Source organism: Gekko japonicus, unplaced genomic scaffold, assembly GCF_001447785.1.
Source record: "Gekko japonicus isolate JY-2015 unplaced genomic scaffold, Gekko_japonicus_V1.1 scaffold2623, whole genome shotgun sequence".
Classification (NCBI taxonomy): Eukaryota; Metazoa; Chordata; class Lepidosauria; order Squamata; family Gekkonidae; genus Gekko; species Gekko japonicus.
Window position 1 is genome coordinate 18,190 of NW_015162556.1, and position 21,316 is coordinate 39,505.

The following is a 21,316-nucleotide window of genomic DNA, read 5'->3' on the forward strand; positions in this document are numbered from 1 at the left end:
ACAAAACCTGGGAACTGCTTGTTAGCAGTTGGTTTGTCCCATGCCACCCTTAGTTGACGTTCAAAATAGTCCGGAAAGGGAAAACATTTTCCACATACTCCTCAGGAGGGAAGAACTCCTGGTCACCTCTAGATCTGAATTTTAGTTTAGAGCTTGAAGAGGCTGAGTCCTCGGAGGGAGGAGTTTCCTGTATCTTTAAAGCCTTCATGGCTTTGGACAAGAAATAGGGGTAGTCCTCCGCTTTAAAAAAGCGGCTAGCCTGTTCAGGCATCTTAAGATCCTCCATCTCTTCATCTGAGAGGAATTCCCCTTCCTCTCTGTCCTCCTGCATGGACCCAACAGACTCCTCATCTTCCCATTGCTCCTCTCTAGAACCCCTACTGGGTCTTGGGGGTGCTTTTTGGGCAGCCTTAGTGGGCCAAGTTGAAGGAGGCTGGGACGGTTGTCCTGGGAAGGGCCCTTGTCTGGGGATACCCGCCCTCTCACAGAAGGTGGAGATGCCCTCCTGCATGGCCTGGCGAAAGGCATCAGATCTGCTGGGTTGATTAAGGCCCCTTGGAAGGTGTTACCCTCCCTGCGATCTAACTCTGGGCCCAGGGGACGCGAATCAGAGGGCTTACAAACTCCATCTGTTCCAGCATTGCGCTGCAGAGGCCTGGATATGGCATCCGGATTCGGCTCCGCTTCTTCAAGATGTCCGCCAATCTTTGCCCACCTGGAATTAGCGGGCCCTGCTTCTTCTTGCGGCCAGCGGCGCTTGAGTGCACGTTGTGCCGCTGCCTCTGCTGTGCTCGTTGGGGTGGCACAAACAAGCCCCGAAGGCAGGTAGGCCCCACTGCAGGGTTGCGCTTTGCCTGCCGCCGCGGTGAGCGTTGTTGCCTTGTCCCCCGATGAAAAGTCTTCTGGACTTGCCTCTCAACGTCTTCTGGCTCCAAGCAGGAGCAAGAAGGGAAAAAATAGAGTAAAAGGTAGGGGGGGGGGGGGGAGGGGGAGGGAGAGAGCGAAAAAAAGGGGGGGGGGGGGGAGAGAGAGAGAGAGAGAGAGAGAGAGTGAGTCTGAGGAATAAAAGAGAGCAATATAGAGCAAAATAGAAAGAACTGAAAGAGAAAGTAGATGGACAGAAACGCAGAGCTCTGTCCCTAGCTGGTACTCCCTAAGAGGCAGAAATAGAACTGAGGGGCAGGGCTATTCCCAAGGCGCCAACAGAAAGGATAAAAAAGTATTTCCTTCCTCCCTAAAGGAACGATGGGAATAACCCATGGAGATGTCCTCTCCCTCAGTGGGAGAACCAGCACTTACTAAATGAAAGTGTGCCATCAAGTCACAAATGACCCATGGCAACCCCATGAAGTTCCATCACAGGGATATTCAAGGCAAGAGATGAGTAGATGTGGTTTGCCATTGCCTTCCTCAGCACTGCAGCCCCAGTCTTCCTTGGTGGTCTCCCCTCCGAGTATTACCCTTTTGTAGCTTCCAAGCTCTGACAAGATCGGGCTAGTTTGGGCTATTAGTACTGCTTACTTACAGATCTTTGCCACCCTTCGAGGACTGAGATGCCATCTTTGGGGGAAGGATTTCATACATACTGTATTTCCGAACCTTCTTCCACACCCAAGGTGACTGTAGATAGTATCTCTACAAGGCATGGTCTATGTCCATCCACTGCCCATACACCCAGACCTACTTACCTTTCACAAGGCTGCGGGTGAAGGCTGCTTCTTTTCATCAAATTGCCCCCACCCTCCCTGCTTCATGGTGGTTTGGTGTGATCCATGCGCTAAGACATGGGCCTGCAGCCTTAACATCAGCTTCACAAGCCCAGGAGTTATTGTTAGATGTTGCAGTGAAGGATTATCTTAAGAAACGCAACGTCCCCCCCAACCCTGAGCGAGTTTTCTCCAGCAGAAAGGTCACTCCTAGCCCCTTTTAAGTGAATGCATTTGGACAGAATGCTTTCACGGGTTGTGCTCTCTGCAGGAATCCCTCTGCGCTTAATTTAGAAAAGGGAAAAGATATTGAAGTTCAACATGCCCAGAAGCTGGCTGGGTCATTTGAGTGGAAAGAAAAAAACTCACCTGACCCCCCAAAAGTCTTTAAAGGACACCTTTAAAAGATTTTGAGAAGAAGAAGGGGGGTGCCCCTCTCCCTCCCTCCTGCAAGATTTAAGGGCCCACCAGCTGATTGCCGGGCCACATGCTCACCTCAGATCAGCTGAAGGGTCCTTTAAAACTTGCAGGAGAGGGAGAGACATGGGCACCCCCCCCCTTCATTATGGCAAATAAGGGTATCCGTGTCAGAAAATGTTTTTGCCCCACAAGCCACAAAATCCTGACTATGGGCCTGATCTCATTTGACAGGGAACAGACTGAATCTGCCTCACTTCCAAGCAGTGGCGATGGCCTCGATTACCCCACTTATGCCCCCCTCCCTTCCCACTATCATCAACAAAGCCAAGCCAGCAATGATGGAGGCAAGAGGAGGGAGCTGCGCTGACATTTTCACATCTATCTCCCCTTCCCTGTTCCTCTACAATGACTAGAGTATCCCAGAAATATTCAGATGACTCGACCAGACAAAAACCAGACAGGCCAGCCTTCGCCTAGTCAGCACACACACGCAACCATCTCAGATGATTTCGCACACCCACAAAAAAATGGACAACAATCGTTTAACCACGAAGAGGAGTGGGGATCACAGTTACAGGAATCCATGGACTTTCCAAAACCAATTTATGACCACAAGCCTTTCAACCAGACTTCCACAAGATACACACTCGGCCCTGACCCTCCCCCCCCAAGTCTTGGTTAAGACTTAGGTTACAGACCTAACTTCCAAATCTGACACTAGATTCCCATTAAAATTCCCTGTAGTGAGCTAGCAGATCCGCGCAAAGGCTCTTGTTAAACCCAGTCACCTGATGGCTTGCTTTACCTGGAGAAGCTGGCGCCTGAACAGTCGATCCGTAGAAAACCTCCGCTCCGTCTAACCAACCACCTCCCCTCTCTTCTCCCACCTACGTTACGTCGCCTGCATCATAAAAGCCCGTGGTCTCCTAGCAACGGCTTGGGTGCTACTGCGCAAGCGTAAGGAAGAGTGCAAAAAACAATAATTCCAGTTTTGAAAGAGTTGCTACGACTCTGCGGGAAATCAGCGCGTTTTTTAAAAGACTTCGGTTGTGAGCCTTTCCATTGTGTCTCTGTATGATTAGCATGACAACTAGAATAGAGCGGGCCCGCTCAAATTTAATTTACCTTAGAAATGTGCGCGACCATAACATTTTTACACAATCTGGAACTTGTTTGTAAACTACCGAAAGATTGGATTTGAGGACACCGCTTGTGATATCTCCTCCCTGCCCAATTGCTTTGACTTCACAATTTAAAAACATTGTTTTTCGTTCTTTCATGTTCGACGTCAACGAGACAACGAATTTACACAGGGCGCCCACAGATCACAGCAAATCCTCTCTCCGTTGTCGTTGCTTCGTCTTCTACAGATTTCATTTAATACCGCTTTAATTAAAATTAAATTAAAGTGAAGTATAACATTAAACGGAGAGAAGGCAGCATTGGTCTAGCGCCCCATCTCATCAGATCTTGGAAGCTGAGCAGGGTCCGGATTTGGACGGGAGAGACCCCCAAGGAAGGCTGCAGGGGAAGAGGCGATGGGCAGCCCACCTCTGCCCCTCCCCTTGCCTTGTAAGTCGGCGGTGACTTGAGGGCACCCTGCACGCATAAATTAAATAGATACTTTTTTTCCCTGCATCGCGTCTGCAGTTCGAATCAAGTCTATTGTGCTCTATTCAGATTTCCGTAACCCTCGTCCTAAAGCATATTCTTTTCAAGGCGTCACTTCATATGGCTTGAATGGATTTACACGGTGTAATTCCGCTTTGAGTCTCGGTCAGAAAGGCGAACTATACAGACAATATCCGGGTACCTGAGCCAAATGCACCCTAATCCGCCCCCCGTAAACGCAGGTGGCAACTCAAGTATAAAAGTAGGCTATTGCCACTCACCCGCCTCCATCTCCACCTCCATATAAGAAGACGGTGTCGCCGGGCGACCCTGGCAGTGAGACACACACAAAAGAAACTGATTGACTAACGGCTGCCAACCGCCAATCGTGGCACCTCTCGCGATAGCGCAGCCCGCCAGCTCTGACGCATAAGCGCCGACGCTGGCTCCGCCCCCCTTCAGGATCATTGGCGGTGGCGACGCGGAAGCGCTGCTCCTCGGCTGCAGACCCTGCGGCTCAGCTGACTAGTCGGAAAGACCTTCTGCTGCATCGGCGGCTGCACCGGGGGACGGAGGGCGATAAAGCCCTCGCCAAGAAGCAGAGACGCCTGGCGTTTCTCCCCCCCCCCATTTCTCCCCCGTCTCTTTCGCGCGCCTTCCACAGACCCAAGCTGCCGCACAGGCGCAGAGACGCACGGGCGCGCGCCGGCTCCTCGCTTCGCCCCTTCCCAACCCCTTCTCGCCCTCACGCGCCTGCGCGCGCTTGTGGTTCTCACAGCCGAGTCGCCCCCCCCTTCCTCCTCCTCCTCCGGTGTTTGCCCCTCTCCCTCCCTGCCGCCCCTCGCCTCGCGCTGTCACTCCGGGTCTGGAGGAGGAGGAAGGGGAGGCTGCTCGTGTGAACACCCCCGTTTATCCGCCTTCGGCTCACCGTTGATTTTCGACCGTCGACAAGGAGGAGGCCGGCATGTCCGGGCAGCAGCCGCCGCCACCGCCACAGCTCCCGGCCGGGGCTCCTCAAGCGCCGGGCAATCCCGCGCCGCCCGGCCACAACAACAGCGGCGGCGGCAGGAGTTCCATCCGCCTCACCTTCCTCCTCCTCCGCGGGGCCCATGTCTGCCGGTGGCAGCGCCCCGGCCCCGTTCCCTCACGGCGGCGACCCGGCCCTCAACGAGCAAGAAAAGGAGCTCAAGCGGCGCCTCAGGCGCCTCTACCCGGCCGTGGACGAGCAGGAGACGCCGCTGCCCCGCTCCTGGAGCCCGAAGGATAAGTTTAGCTACATCGGCCTCTCTCAGAACAACCTGCGCGTCCACTATAAAGGCCATGGTAAAACTCCAAAAGATGGTGCTTCTGTTCGAGTCACCCATCCCATACCTGCTGCTTGTACCCCCCTCCCTGCCTCGTCCCGCCTGGAGCTCTGTATTCTTGGTGCCCCACTGCTGGACCTCCTGATGGCACCTGGTATTTTTGGCCCTTGTGTAGCAGAGTGTTGGACTGGAGGGGCCATTGGCCTGATCCAGCATTGGCTTCTCTTATGTTCTTATGTCTGGGGCAAGGGATGCTCTGTATTCTTGGTGCTTGGGGGGGGGGACAATCGGTCTTTTGGAAACTAGGCCTTGGTTTTGCTGTTAGTCTGAAACCACATTCCTTGATTCTGTGTGGTTTTTGGGTGGGGAGTGTGTATTCGTGAAAGTGAAATATTTAGTGCTGTTACTATGAAGTTTTTGTCTCTGTCCCTTCTTCTTCTTCTCCTCCCCTCCCCCCAGAAATACCCCTTGCTCGATGGGGAGCCAGTAGCCTCTTGAGAAGGGAGCCCGTATAGGGGGGAGGGAGAGTGCAGAAAATAGAACAACAGGAAATAACGCTCATTGGGTCTTTTGAGGAGCTGGCCTCCACTTTGCTGCCTGGTCTGTTTATATCCCTCCCTCTGCTCCTCCCAAATCTGTAAGGAAACTTGGATTCTCCTGCTTTCTGGGTCGGGGTGAGAAGGGTAGACTGGCTGGCCAGTTTCTTCAGCTGATCACCTCTCTTGTTGAATAACAGCTTGGGGTCAGGGGAGGAGAAAAGCAAGTCAGGCAGTGTGACGTGTCCAATTAAAAATAACCAGTTAGGGCAAGAAATGTCTGTTTGTTTTAGAAGGAGAGCAAAGGTCAGTAGAAGCTGGGAGAAACAGCTCATGTAAAACTATTACAGGTGCATAACAATGAGGGGGAGGCGGGTTAGAAAAACCATCATTTATTTTTAGGCATTGAGTTATGTATGTATAAAACTCATAATATTAATATGTGAGATACCAGACTGTTAATGGGAGGGAATTAATAGTTGGACATGATTAATTTAAGGTTTTAGTGAAACTTAACATGCTGAGGTTTTGGGAATAGTTGCCTTCTTTCTTCTACAGTTTTATCTGGAAATTACATAAAAATAAGGTATGATTAAGCCAAGCATAATAGTAGGGAAGAGAGTTGGTTAATGCCTTTTGTAGAACTATGCTATTAAAACTAAAAGCATATGAGTTCATGCTGACCTGGAAAAAACTCATACATCTGTTGTTCTAGGCTCATTTGTTCCGAGTTGGTTACAAAGGGCAGGCTTTAGTTAGATTGTGATATGAAGAAAAAAGAGCCTGCTGTGGTTAGCCTTTCCCAGAGTATACAGTGGGGATATTCAAGTGAAATTTTGATGAACATTACCATTGGCTCAAAGAAATGAAAATGGTAGCGCAAATGGGTAGGTGGTACTATTTGTCTTCTGTGGATGGTTGAGCTTTTTCTATAAAATACTCAGTTTAATTACATTAATGCAAAAGGATGATCTGATAAATGATGGTATCTTAATGGACTAGAAAAACATTGAATGTTCCTATGTTGTAGCATTTAATTCCCAGAGACTGGGACTGAAATAATTTACATCCACATGCTGGTATGAGATTTTAGGTGACCAGGAATCTAAGATTCCTAAGACCTACAGTTGCTCTTGTAATTTTTTTAACTGAATATGATTATATGTGTTGTGTGGAAACTTTGTACAATATGTAAGAAAGTGTCCTAGGCATTAAATTGAATTTTCAATATGGGTGGAATTATGGGTTACTATACTCATAACAGTGGAGCTGCGGTGGCTCAAGTGGTTAAGACGCTGAACTGCAGGCTGTGGAAGGTCAGTGGTTCAGGTTCAAGACCCGGGTTGCCGCAAGACGGGTGAGCTCCCGTCTCTAGTTCCAGCTCCTGCCAACCTAGCAGTTCTAAAGCAAGAAATTGCAAGTAGATAAATAGGTACCACTTTGGTGGGAAGGTAACAGCATTCTGTGCACCTTGGTGTTTAGTCATGCCGGCCACATGACCACGGAAACGTCTTCGGACAGCGCTGGCTCTTCGGCTTGGAAATGGAGATGAGCACCGCAACCCTAGAGTCGGATTCGACTGGCTTTCGAGCAAGGGAACCTTTACCTTTACCTATACTCATAACAGTTTAAGCTTATTTTTTTTAGCTTGCTTAAATATGCCAATTATATGGTTTCTTTTACTTTTGAGTGTAATTTATGGGTGATACATAACTGTTTCCACTGTGTTCGGTTGTATTTTGTGTTTCTATTGGTTTGTTAAAGTGTAAAAATAGTCTAGGTTTGGTAGTAGTCTAATGTAAACCGCTCTGAGACCCATTAGGGGTCATGGGTGGTATAGAAATCACATGTAAATACATAAATAAATAAATAAATAGTACAGTTACAGTATTGTCCTAAGTAAAGTTACACCCTTACAAGTCCCTTGAAGTCAGTGGGCTTAGATGGATGTAACTCTTTTTAGGGTTGGACTGTTATTGGATTTTTTCCCCCCAGTGCTCAAAAATAATGTGTTTCTTCAGGCAACTTGCAGAGAACTGTGACCACACCTGTGAAGAAGAGGGAAAAGCTGCATAATTTATTACAGATGGGCAAGTGTGCAGTATTTGGTAATTACTCTTCTGGGGGGGGGGCAAATCTTTTAGTTTCTGAGGGTATGAAAGGAGAAAGTTTGATGGTTTGACTAGGTAGATATCACATGGAGCAAAACTAATTCCATGAAGAGTTTGTCTGATGGCAGGATGTAGTAAAGTAGGGGAAACTTTAGTACAAGTGGTTAGGTTAGACTTAAATAGAGGCATGTGGTTCTCTTTCTGCTGTGAAGAATTATAGTATTCCCCATGGGAAGAGGCTGCTTTTTGTAGGCTGCTGCCTGACTGATTGTACAGCCCTATGCATGCTTATTTGGAAATAAATGCCATTAATTTCACCAAGAAAACTTGTACCTGTTACTGTTTACAGCACACAGGTCTTAGTAGTGCCAGAAATAAAACCACATTATAAAAGTGAATTAGAAGAACAGGGTTGGACCCATTGGAAAAGCTAGCAGAAGGAGTAGGTGAAGCAGATCTTTGCCTGCCTTCCCTTTCCCCAGCAGCATGCTGCTTGTCCCACTGGTTCACTGAGGGTTGGGAGACTTTCACAAACAAAATGCACCACAATATAGTGTGCTGTAGCAAAAAGGGGAATTGGATAAAATTACCTTGTTTGATGTGGGCTATTTCTAAATATTAATTGTTCCATAAAACTAATGGGATTGAATGGGTGCCATTGCCAATACGATAGTACACAAGCTTGGCAGTTTCAAAGTTGCCATCAATCTTTTTCAGCTGATTATCCCTGTGAATCACAGGATAGAACCAGTCCTCAGCAGAGTTGCACCCTTCTTAATCCATTGAAGGCAGTGGACTTAGATGGGTGCCACTCTTTAAGATTGCACTGTACAAGCTAAAATTCTTTGTTTATGTGTCTCTTCTCACCAATCTGATATGAACGTAGCAAGTGGTGTGATGGAGAGACAATGAAACTGAGATGCCCCAGTGACCCCTCTGGAAGAAAGTTAAATTCTTTTGAAATACATGATTCTAAGGTGCATAAGGCATGGTTCTCTGGATGGTGCAGTGCACTTTGAATGTGCTACAATTTGTGTGTCAACAATTCTTGGTGCTGTATTTTTTTTCTTAAAATGTCAGGGAAGTATCCACTATTTATCCTTACATTTTTACAAGTGGTATAACTTTGAATTTGCTTGAATACATGTAAGCCATGCTTGATGGACATTTTCCCCAAATCAAATGTTTCAGTTCAAATACTGGTACATAAAACCAACATGTAATACTTTTACATTTTTCTTTACTATATAAAAGTCAAAGTAAATATGCTGAGTCACATCACACTTTATTCAGAGCCCTGGAAAACCAGTATTAGTGATCTGCTCTTCCTCCATTGGTGCAAGCTGGTAGCCTGAGGTGATCTTCTATTATCCCCCCCTCATGTTCTGATGCGTTTTGTCTGTGAGGCTTCACTGATGCTTAAGAACAGACAGCAGGCTGCTTGGGACCAGGAAAAGTGTAGGACGATTCACTTTGCAAAGTGACCATTAGACCTGGACCATTATATGTGCAATGAATAAAGGGACAGCAAATAAGGAAAGCTATTTTCAAACATTGAATTTCCAGATAAATTCAAACTTTAGCTTGTTACTTTGGTGGTTAGCCTATCAACATAAAAAGCAAAACAATTAACAAAACTATCCACGATTCCAGATAGTGTCAGATCAAAGTTTTAAAATGTGGAACAAATCAGAAATTCATAGAAAGTTTGGTAAAGGAGGAACAGAGTGGATTTTTGTTTTTTCTCCAAGAAGATTTGAATCTATTTTGCTCAAATCTTATTAGCATAGTCTTTAGGAATGTAAAATGTTGGTAATGTGGAGGAACAGTGCAGGGATTAGTCAAGATACCTTTCCAGGTATAAGCTATTTGCCCGTCTTTAAAAAGAAGGTAGCATGCCAACAGTTTCCAGTTGTGCCTGCATGGATTTATAGGTGTTCAGTGTGAACTCCTTGTGGGTTGTCTGCATGTTAAAACTGCCCTAATTCAGCACTGACTTGTAATGAACTAGCTAGTGCTATAGATAAGCTTTAGGTTGTTTTAGAAAAAGCAGGTTGCTTACCAGTAACTGGTGATCTTCGAGTGGTCATCTGTGCATTCACACCCATGGGATTCAGTGAGCACGCGCTGGATCGATCGGTGCTGTAGCAAGCTCTATTTTAATGGATTTTCACGCCCAGTCCCTCCGGGCATGTGCAGGAACCCCACCGCGCATGCCCAGAGGGGTGGGTGCGGACATCCCACCAGTTCCTTCAAAGTACCGCCGCAAATCAACCCCCATTCGAAAACAGCGAGGAAGGAGGATGGGTGGTGTGAATGCACAGATGACCACTTGAAGATCACCAGTTACTGGTAAGCAACCTGCTTATCTTCGACATGGTCTCTGTGCTTCACACCCATGGGAGATTAGCGAGCAGTAGCCTACCTGGAGGTGGGTGCTGGCTGGTCTTTTACTGCGTAGCCGAAGACAGAATGTGACGTCCCATGTTGGTACCAGTGTTCGTACAAACGTCTAGGGCGTAGTGCCTGATGAAGGTGTTAGGCGTGGCCCAGGTAGTGGCTTTACAAATGTCCGACAGTGGCACTCCTTGGAGGAAAGCAGTGGAAGTCGCGACAGCCCTGGTGGAATGAGCCCTGATAGGACCAGGCAAAGGCTGCTTGGCGAGTAGGTAACAGAGTTGGATGAGACCTACAATCCACTTCGAGAGGGGCTGAGCCGTGATGTGACTGCCTAGCCGTGCCAAGTGTATGAGACGAAAAGTTGCGGGTCTTGTCTGGTTGGTTGCGTTCTTTGGAGATAGAACAAAAGAGCACGCTTGACATCTAGAGTGTGTAGTAGTATGTCCTCCGCTGACATAGGGTTTGGAAAGAAGTCTGGGAGGAAATGTCCGGTACTAGTCGTACTCCATCCGGCAAAAACGACAGGTAGGGTGTGTCGTGGCGGAAAGCCAGTATCTCTCCCACCCGCCTAGCCGAGGTGATGGCAATTAAAAAGGCCGTTTCCCATGCGAGGAGTTTGAGCTCGCATGTTGCGAGTGGCTCGAAGGGCTTCCTCGTCAGCTGGCGTAGAACTAGAGGAAGGTCCCATGGAGTAACTGGAGTTTTAACAGGAGGGTAAAGGTGAAGCAAACCTTTTAAAAACCTTTTCGAAATCGGATGTGAAAACAAAGTACATCCTTCGACTGGAACATGGTAGGCAGAAAGAGTGGCCAAATAAACTTTCAATGAAAAGTGGGAAAGTCCCGAGTCAGCTAAGGAGAGGAGGAAACGAAAAACTCTGTCGAGGCCAGCTGAGGTGACTTGAGTGGCGTCCTCACCGAGGAAAGAGCAGAACTTCTTCCATTTATAAGTATAGGACTTCCGTGTAGTGGGTTTCCTTGATTTCAGGAGGACGTTAACTACATGGGAGGAGAAGCCTGTGACGTTACCTGCCATGCCGTCAGTTTCAATTGTGGTATGTTGTAATGGAAGACGGGGGAGTCTGAGAGCAGGAGGAGGTCCGGGGCCGGGGGGAACTAATGGTATATTCCCTGTGAAAGCTCGAGGACCGTTGAAAACCAAGGCTGTCTTGGCCACCATGGTGTTATTAGGATACAGTCCGCGGCTTCCCTGAGAATTTTGCGTACCACTCTCGGAAACAGGTAAGGGTGGGAACAGGTAATGGAGCCCTGATGTCCAAGGGTAGAGGAGGCCGTCTCCAAGAGATTGTGGGTCTTTGCCTCCTTGACTGCAGAAGAGATGACATTTTTTGTTGGTTCTGGTCGCAAAGACATCAACTAGGGGAGTCCTTTTTTTTTTTAAGAACAAGATACAAAAGGAAAAGAAAAAGGTGTGGGAAAGAATTTCCAAGAGCTGAGAAGGTTTTTTTCCAAAAAGCTATCAGCGAACCGATCAGACCGACGATGAAAGAGGTCTTTCCAACGCGGCGGTAAGAAAAGAACTGGTGGGATGTCCGCGCCCATCCCTCTGGGTATGCGTGGTGGGGTTCCTGCGCATGCCCAGAGGGACTGGGTGCGAAAATCCGTTAAAATAGAGCTTGCTATAGCACCGATCGATCCAGCGCATGCGCACTGAATCCCATGGGTGTGAAGCACAGAGACCACGTCGAAGATTGATACTTAAGTCTGTCTCATGTCCATAAAATCATAAGGTAACACTAATTTGTGTAGAATATTCATGTTATTTAAAAATGAGTTTCTATTATTATATTGCTTTAATTTTCAGAACTGACACATCCCTGAAAGCTGTTTTTTAACATCACTTTTGAAGATTGTCCTTGTTCACTCTTTAAAAAACTAGCAATGATCTAGCTGCATCCTTCTGTTACCTTTTTGTTGTTGTTCAGTCGCACAGTTGAGTCCGACTCTTTGCGACCCCATGGACCAGATCACTCCAGGCCATCCTGTCTTCCACCGTCCTCTGAAGTTTGCTCAATTTCATGTTCGTTGCATCTATGACACTGTCTAACCATCTCATCCTTTGCCGTCCCCGTCTTCTTTGACCTTCAATCTTTCCCAGCATCAGGGTCTTCTCCAGTGAGTGCTCCCTTCTCATTTGGTGGCCAAAGTATTTGAGCTTCAGTTTCATTATCTGGCCTTCCAGGGAACAGTCAGGGTTGATTTCTTTGAGGATTGACTGATTTGATCTTCTTGCAGTCCAAGGGACTTTCAAGAGTCTTCTCCAGCACCATAGTTCAAAATAATCTATTCTTCGGTGCTCAGCCTTCCTTACCTGTCTCTTATTTGTTGCCCTTGCCAGTATTGACTTGGTCCAGATGTAGTAGCAAACCATGATCTGATGTTAGGTGAAGAAGCCTTAACCAGTTACTGGTAATTTCTGCCTGCATTAATGCACTAATAATGGATTACTGACGACTGATTTCCCCTCAAAATCAGGACTCCAAGCCATAGTTTGAAGCTGGTTTGAAGTATTGATTTGAAGGACAAGTGCCAGCCATAGTTTTGACAGTTTGGATATAGCAGCCTGCATTATCTGCCTGCATATATCTGCCTGCATATATCTGCCTGCATTAATGCACTAATAATGGATTACTGACGACTGATTTCCCCTCAAAATCAGGACTCCAAGCCATAGTTTGAAGCTGGTTTGAAGTATTGATTTGAAGGACAAGTGCCAGCCATAGTTTTGACAGTTTGGATATAGCAGCAAGCTGTCACTAATAGCTGCCAGTGTATAAAGAGAGGAATTCAGAGCTTGATTATATATCACGAATGGCTTAAGACTGCATCAGAACTATCCATTTTTTCCTTGTGTTTTCCAGCTAAATATAGACTGTACGCTAGGATGTGCACAGACTTATCCTTCCTCCCCCTCTCTTCTTGCACAGAGAATTCTGGTTAGAGTCTGATTCTTGTCATAGGTAAGTGTAGTTATGAGAGTTAACCAGAGTTGGCTGTTCACCAGATCATTAGTCTAGCCATACTTGTCCCCTGCCCCTGGAATTGGGATTCTAAATCTGAATAAAAATGGCTTAGAATCCCATAGGGTTGGTGTTAGAAATGTACTCTCTTAATCTTACATGCCTGCATTTGAATTTCACAGGTAGCTAGAGCTAGTTTCTAATCAGGGTTTTATATGGCAGAAAGGAGGTGGAAGGAGTGAAGTGCAACTGTCTGGTTTTATGTATATCATAACTTAATGTCCATTTCAAGTGTTGTCTGAATGTGGCTAAAAGTCTAGTTGCATTTTAAAAACACATTTATACATTTTCAAAACACATACATTTTCATGGACTATGGTAGTTTGATTTCAGCCTTTTCAGACCATGGACACACTGAGCTGCAAAAAGGTGATATGAAGCTACATAACATTAGGAGTGCGAGGAAGAGTTATGGCTTTGCTGATATCAAGGTTAGGTTTGTGGACAGTGGTCTAAGAGAGGGAAGGACAGGAACATAAGCCAAGTACGAGGAGGTGCACTATAGCAGAACTCCAAGCCCAGGATCAAAGCCATGGATCCTCTCCTACTGCTACCATAAGTTCACTTCAGTGTGCTGCTGCTCCAGTCAGTATACATACAGAGAGAGGCGTAGTACTATTGATTATATAAGGGTGCTAGCATTAAGTCCTTCCCAAGGGGAACAGAGAATGGCTGTAGATGCTTGCAATTCAGTAGGCAGAGGGTACAATCCCATGTCCTGTAGACCACTGGATTATGGGATAAAATGTATAATTAGCAAGCATGTACTCCCTCTTTTTATTATAGGATTGGAAAGCTTTCATTTTAAAAGAAAAGGCTAAGCCACTTACAAATTAACCCATGGTTCAAAAAACATGGAAACTGTAAATTATGCCATTGCTTCCATGTTTACATTCACATTAAATAAATTGTACTGTCTTTATATTACACTTTCGTTTGCTGCATACATACCTAAGTAATTACTGCCTAACACATCCCTATAGAGCACTGAAGGGACTAATCACACTTTTACAGACACAAGGCAAACATGCATACACACTTCATTTATCCCATTTTACAGATAGGGCATCACTGATGAGCAAAAATTGATTTGGCTAAGGACGGTAAGGGAATCCTTAACAATAACGACAGCTTGTTGAACAGAACCCTGTTAGCCTTTGGCACCAGACTCTGCTGTTTTTATACAATTTTATCCTGGCCAGTTAGAAATCTAGGAGGTACCCTGATTATTTTGTCTGGGGATTTATTATGGTAGCCTCTGTGGTCAGGAAAGCACTGTATCCTTTCTTGCCCAAGTTAATTAGATGTTCATTTGTTAAGCCACGGCTTAACTTATTTCCATACTTTTGGAACATGGGTTAATTTTGTAAGTGGCTTAACTCTTCTTTTAAAACCAGAGGGTATTTTGATCCTAGAATACATAGTATATGTGACCTGTTGTGTCATTTATAATGCTTGACCTCCAAAATCAATTATTTCTTCCTTTCAGTCTTTTTGCAGTTGAAAAATATCATGATTTAATTAAAGTGCAAACAGCTTCTTTGAAAACCAAGTTAATTTTGTGGAACACACAACTGACACTTTTTTGCACTGGCTTTTTCAAATTTTAAAGTCTTTTTTATGTATTGGTTTCATTTAGTCTTATTACAGAGCACATTATTGAAACATCTTGTTGTGCTTCTTTGTACCCTCTGAAGGCTTTGTGTAAAAGGAATGCACTTAAAAAGCCCTTGAATGTTTATTTCTGCATTACAGCCACATTTTACCTAGTTTCAGATCAGTGTTCTTTTTATAGTGCAGATGTTTAGGATCAAGGTGACAGCTGGTTTACTGCAAGAATATTTCCTTTGGGGGGTATACAGTTCTTGGAAAATATAAGAATGCTTCTCCAAACAATTCCTGCAATGCATTTTTTTAATACACGCTCTGTCATGTACAAAATGTAATTATATTATCTTATGGCTGTAATCATATTTTTATTGTGTGTATGAATCCTCTAAATGGATTGTACGATAAAACACTAAGAATATATATTTTGAACTAGGGCCCATTCCCTCTCCCTTTTTTGGTTATTAGCCTTTCATACTTGTAGCAGGCTAATTGAAAACTTTAAGTATAGGGTCTCACCGACTCTTTGTGTGGCTCTCTTCAATCAGGTTATCTGTCAGGCTTTTCTATTTTCTCCCTTCAAAGCAAGATGGATCTTAAATAGCCAATGATTCTTAAATGGCAGTTAAGGTATGAGTGCTTGAGCCATATGATGGTGGATAGTGTTCTGCCCTCCCTCTGTCTATCAGGGCAAGATGGCTCTTAAGCATATGTATTTTCTTACAACCATTATTTAAAATGCTTGACACTGTGTTCCTTCAGTGCTGAAGAATTGTTCTAGATCTTTCACTTGGGATTTAAGAAATTAAGTTTGAAATCATTGTCCCGATCACACAGAACTGTATCCAACAAGATCCACTTGTGGAGCTGATGCTGAGGAACAGGACCTTTCTGTTTCTTCTCCCCACTGCTGTTCACCAAAACGATGTTCTTGGGGATCAGTGGACTTTCAGGATCAGCATAAGGATAAAGTTGGGAGTGTCTGCAGTGGGATGCTGCAGTTGGCAGAATTCAGCTTTCTCTCCTCTGAAGACAGAGGTGTCATTCAGCCTTCTGAACTGCATGGTTGGATACAGGACGTATTGTGCATTAGAAGCATTATATTTAGCAGACCTGTAGACACTTAGTACAACACAACCAGAACACACTCATATCCTAAGGGTCAATTCAGAACAACATACTCATACAGACCAACACTTCAAAGACACAGTACAATGTCTACTCTCAAGATCAACTCGATTAACATAAGAGGAATGAACAACATAGTCAAGAAAAAAAGAATGGGAGGATTCTTGCAGAGATCCGGTTCTGGTCCTAGCGACAATGGACGGCACTGAGCCCAGCTCCGTGCCCGAGCTATATTCTTGGCTAATCTAAGAGCGATTTTAGTTGTTACTAATTCTCTCCAAGCTCTCCTGGAGGGAGGCTTGTGCATGGCGTTTCCAGTTCTGGGAAGAAGACGGGCGGCGGCTCATTTTCCGACCCAAGAATCATCGCCGAAGCAGATAGTCAAGACAAGAAGGTACAAGCGTGCTTGAAGCCCATAGCTGAGACCGGAGGACCGAGGAGGAGCACCAGCAGATACCAGCCCTGAACTGTATTATAGAAACAGAGAAACTTACAGCTTGGTTGGAATATTCTAGTGAGTTTTCCCGGGAGAAGAGGAGTTTGTGCGGCGGAGAAACAGATGCAGAGAGAAACTAACAATCTCAGGCCAGAAGAATCAAGTGTTGAAAAGAGAAGTGAGATCTTGTAAGCGGCTGGAGTCGTGTCGGCACTAACGAGAAGAGGCTGGGAGATCTTGAGAAAGAGCCATCAGCAGAATTTTTGGTGCGGCAAAAGCAGAGTGCTGTTGTGGTGGAAACGTTACAGAGAGATTGTAACTTTGTTCCATAAGGATATTGGGGCTATCGGACTATCGGTTAATCGATTGGTAGAGTCTGAACAGCGTGCCGTAGCAGCGAGCGAACGCTGAAACTGGAAAAAAAAACCTAGAAGCTGGAAGAATAAAAAAATAGAGGAAGTAGGAACAGAAAGAAACAAAGAATGACGGCGTCATCGTATAGTGTTAGAACGTTATATTTTGGTTGTTTGTGGTGGGGTAAATGAAAAGGTGTGGGTGTGTAGGGGATTAGATGGTGTAAATGAAAGACGAGCATTGTGGTTTAGTTCTATAGTTGGAATGGGGAAGTAGTGAGTATTAGATATTTAAGTACTAGGAGCTTCGGAAAGAATTGGTGGGGTGGAAAGAAAGATATACTACCATTAGTATAGTTTAGTTTGGTCTGTAATATAGTAACAACTGAAAGTAACTGAGTAGAGGATTGCAATTGAAAGAAATATTTGATAGTGACTGGGGAAGGATAAACATTGAAAAGAGAAATAATAGGACATAGGAGTAAAGCTTGTAACTATAATAATGGCAAGTGGTGTGAGGAAAACCTCAGCGCCATCACCTGGCCAAATTAAAGCGGTAGCGGCAAACTTAACACAGATGAAAGAATTAAATTCTCAAATAAACGAAAGTATAGCTCAAGCGATGAGCACAGCAATGCAGAATATGTTACCAGATCTCATTGCAAAAGCAATAGAACCTTTACAAAACAAACTGGATTCTTTTACGCAACATATAGCTACGCAAATGGAAGAATTTAGAAGCCAGATACTAGAGAATAAACAAGAAATTGCTAAATTAAGTCAAGTAAACAATGTGTTAGATGGGAAAGTGGAAGTAGTAGACCAACAGGTTCAGGAACTTAAGACTAAATGTGACTCTATAGAAGAATCTCTTATGTCCCTGGAATTTGAGAAAGCAGCTTACTTACTGAGACTGCAAAATATACCGGAAAATTTTAAAGATATTGTAGTAACAGCCCTAGCGGGGTTATTAGGAACTCCGGAGACAGATTTGACACAGGAGATTGAGTTGGCGTACAGAAGAAACTCGGCGTATGCCAAAAAAAATAGGGTGCCCAGAGAGGTTCACATTAGATTTTACAAAAGAACAATACGTGACAAAATTTTGGAATCATCAAGAACAACACCGATTATTGTACAGGGAAATGAAATTAGGATATTAAGAGAGATTCCTTGGCGTATAAGAGAGAGAAGACAAGAATATCAAATGTTGGTGAAAGTGTTGAAAAAGAATGATATTATATATAGATGGTTGGTCCCGGAAGGATTAGCATTCATGTATAAGGGGAAAAGTCATAGACTAAACTCAATAATGAAGCAGGAGGACTTTCTAAAAAAATATGGTCAGGAACTGGGAGCACATGGGAAGAGGACTCGCAAGATGAAACACAAGCAATGGCGAAAAAGAAAGCTGGGAGAATCAAAAAAGGAAAGTACAGAAAATACACATCTTCACCAGTAACTATAAAACTACAACAGAGGAAGGAAGAGGAACTCAAGACTAAACAGAATGGACAAAAAGAAAATTAGAATAGTATCGATAAATGTTAATGGTCTTAACATACCACAAAAAAGAAGAAAGATCTTTTATCAAGCCAATAAACTCAAAACAGATGTACTCTGTATTCAAGAGACTCATATTAAAAAAGAACATAAGAAATTTTTAGAATTTAAAAGACTAGGGCAAAAGTTTGTGTCAGCAGATATATGTAAGAAAAGAGGGGTCGCTACCTATGTTAAATCGTATCTCCAACCGGAATTAATGTTTGAGTCAGAGGATGGTAGAATTTTGATTGTTAAAATTAAAAGGCAAAATAGACTAGCGTTAATAGTAAATATTTATGCACCTAACCAAGGACAAGAGAAATTCTACCAAAAGTTGCGAAATAGAATACCTAACTTTATAGCAGATGAGATCTACATAATTGGTGATTTTAATGCAGTATTCAATCTAAAGGAGGATAGAAAGAGTCAAGGATCGAAAACAACTAAGTCTAACGAACTACCACAAGCTTTTCTATTATTGGCAAAGGAATTAAATCTTGTGGACATCTGGAGAGTAAGGAATGGGAGTAAGAAGGACTTTACATTCTTTTCGCCTCGTCATAAATCCTGGTCCAGGATTGATATGATTTGGGCCTCAAGCTCAATCTTATCAGAAGTGATAGAAACGGAGATTTTACCAACAACATTCGCGGATCATAATCCAGTGATGTTGGAAGTGTGTGATGCTCCCAAAGCAACAAGATGGACGATGAAGACATGGATGTTAAACAACCAAGAATTTGTTAAAGAGTGTAAAGAAGAATTTGGGAACTTTTTAAAACAAAACTTAATACCTGAAACAAATATTGATGTGGTATGGGATGCTTTTAAAGCCTTTGTAAGAGGTAGATTAATTAGGCAAGAAATTTGGATAAAGAAGCAGAAGCAGGAAAAATATAAACGAATAGTGGGGTTGATTAAAAAAGAAGAAACCGATTTGAAGAAAGATCCACAGTTCAAACAAGAGTTAAAATAATGAATTTACAACACTAGTTAAATTGTTTGCTAACACAAGAAATGGCTACAAAACTAAACCATGCAAGGCAGTATTATTTTGAAAAGGCGAACAAGCCAACTAGGTGTCTATCCTATCGGTTGAGAAGAGATGAGAGGAAAATGATAAAATCGCTAAGAGATGATCAAGGGAGAATTTGCTTTAGCATAGAAGATCTTAAAAGGTAGGGAAATTCTATAAAGATTTATAGGAGCAAAAAGAACAAAATTTGCAAGACATTGACCTCTTCTTGAATAAATAAAACAGGAAAAATTTTACAGAAGAACAAAAAAAGACGTTAAACCATCCAATCACAATGTGTGAAATAACTGAAGTTATCAAGAAGCTAAAGATAAGGAAAACACCAGGGACAGATGGGCTGCCGACAGAGTTTTACTGGACATTTGAGAGTCAAATTGATATTCCATTGGAACTGACAATTCAAAATATAGTTGAAAAAAAATTAATACCGAACTCTTGGAAAGAAGCTCTAATTATGCTAATTCCCAAGCAGGATACCGATTTAACGCAAATAAAAAACTATAGACCTATATCGCTTCTCAACACAGATTATAAAATCTATGCTACAATCCTAGTGAATAGACTAAAGAGTGCTATAGCAAACAATACACAATGATCAAGCAGGGTTTCTACCACATAGATATTTGAGAAATAATGTGAGGACGATTCTAAATGTGTTAGAATTTTACGAAGCCCACCCCAAAAAACAGATGGCACTTTTATTTCTCGACGCTGAGAAAGCGTTTGACAACGTTAGTTGGGAATTTATAATGAGACAGTTAATACACTCAGAATGTGGGGAGGTCTTTTATCAAATGATACGAACAATTTATCAACAACAGGAGGCGAAAGTAACATTTAATGGTGACACAACAACAAAATTCCAAATACAGAAGGGAACAAGGCAGGGCTGCCCCCTGTCACCCTTATTATTTATCTTCGCAATAGAAATACTTAACGATATGGTGAGATCTGACCCTTTAATTAAAGGATTAAATGTTAAAGGAGAGCAATTTAAACTCTAAGCATATGCTGACGATTTAGTATTTATTTTAGAACCCCTAAACTCAATAGATCAGCTTTTGCGTATTTTACAACAATATGGGCATGTGGCAGGGTTAAGGATAAATTTCCAAAAGTCTAAAATATTAACAAAAAATTGCACAAAAGAAATGAATGAGTTAGTACAAAGAAAGTCAGGATTTGTAATAAGTAAGAATTAAATATTTAGGGGTTTGATTGACAAATAAATGCAGTTTACTGTTTGAGGATAATTATAAAAAAATCTTGTTGGAAATTAAAAAAGATTGGGAAATCTGGAAAGGATTACAATTATCACTGTTAGGTAGAATTGCTACGATCAAAATGAGTATTCTTCCTAAACTGTTGTTTTTATTTCAAACGTTACCTATTATTAAGAACCAGAAGTTTTTCAGGAACCTAGGGAAAATGGTCTCATCTTTTATATGGCAATCGAAGAAGCCGAGACTTAAATTAAAGGTGATGCAAGACAGGAAAGAGAAGGGAGGTTTCGGTCTACCAGACTGGTATTTATATTATAAGGCCATAGCTATGGTCTGGATAAGAGAGTGGGTGTTGCTTCCAAATAACAGATTATTGAAGTTAGAGGGACACGATCTCCCTATGGGGTGGCACGCCACTATCTGGTACAACAAAGAAAAGAAATACTTTGAACAACATTATGTAAGGGGGTCGTTATTAAAGATTTGGAGGGAAATTAAACAACATTACTATGTTAAAATACCAAGATGGGTATCGCCTATAGAAGCCTTTGTGAAGCCAACTTTGTATACACAGGAAAAAAGATGGTGCTATGATGACTTATTAGATAGTAAAAACAACTTAAAATCAATAGCAAGTTTGAAACTACAAAATATAGAACTGTCTTGGTTTCAAATAATGCAACTACAATCTAGGTATAAAGAAGACCAGAAGGAAGGGATCTGTGGTAATACGAGATTGATAAAGTTTGGATCAATTCGGAAGAACAGCTTATTAAAAATCTATATAGAAACCTGCTAGACACTAAAATGCAAGAGGAGACGGTGAGGTCTAGTATGACGAGCTGGAATAAAGATCTAG

At 43.4% G+C, this 21,316-nt stretch overlaps 1 protein-coding gene across 1 annotated transcript in view; it reads left to right on the forward strand.

Annotated features, from left to right (window-relative positions):
- Window positions 1-4,780: 4,780 nt before the first annotated feature.
- Window positions 4,781-21,316, forward strand: part of RANBP9 (RAN binding protein 9) — a 60,392-nt gene continuing 43,856 nt past the window's right edge. Inside the window, exon 1 of the mRNA XM_015406361.1 lies at window positions 4,781-5,054. Within this exon, the coding sequence (XP_015261847.1) occupies window positions 4,847-5,054 (208 nt within the window). The 5' untranslated portion in view covers window positions 4,781-4,846. The remainder of the gene's footprint in view (window positions 5,055-21,316) is intronic.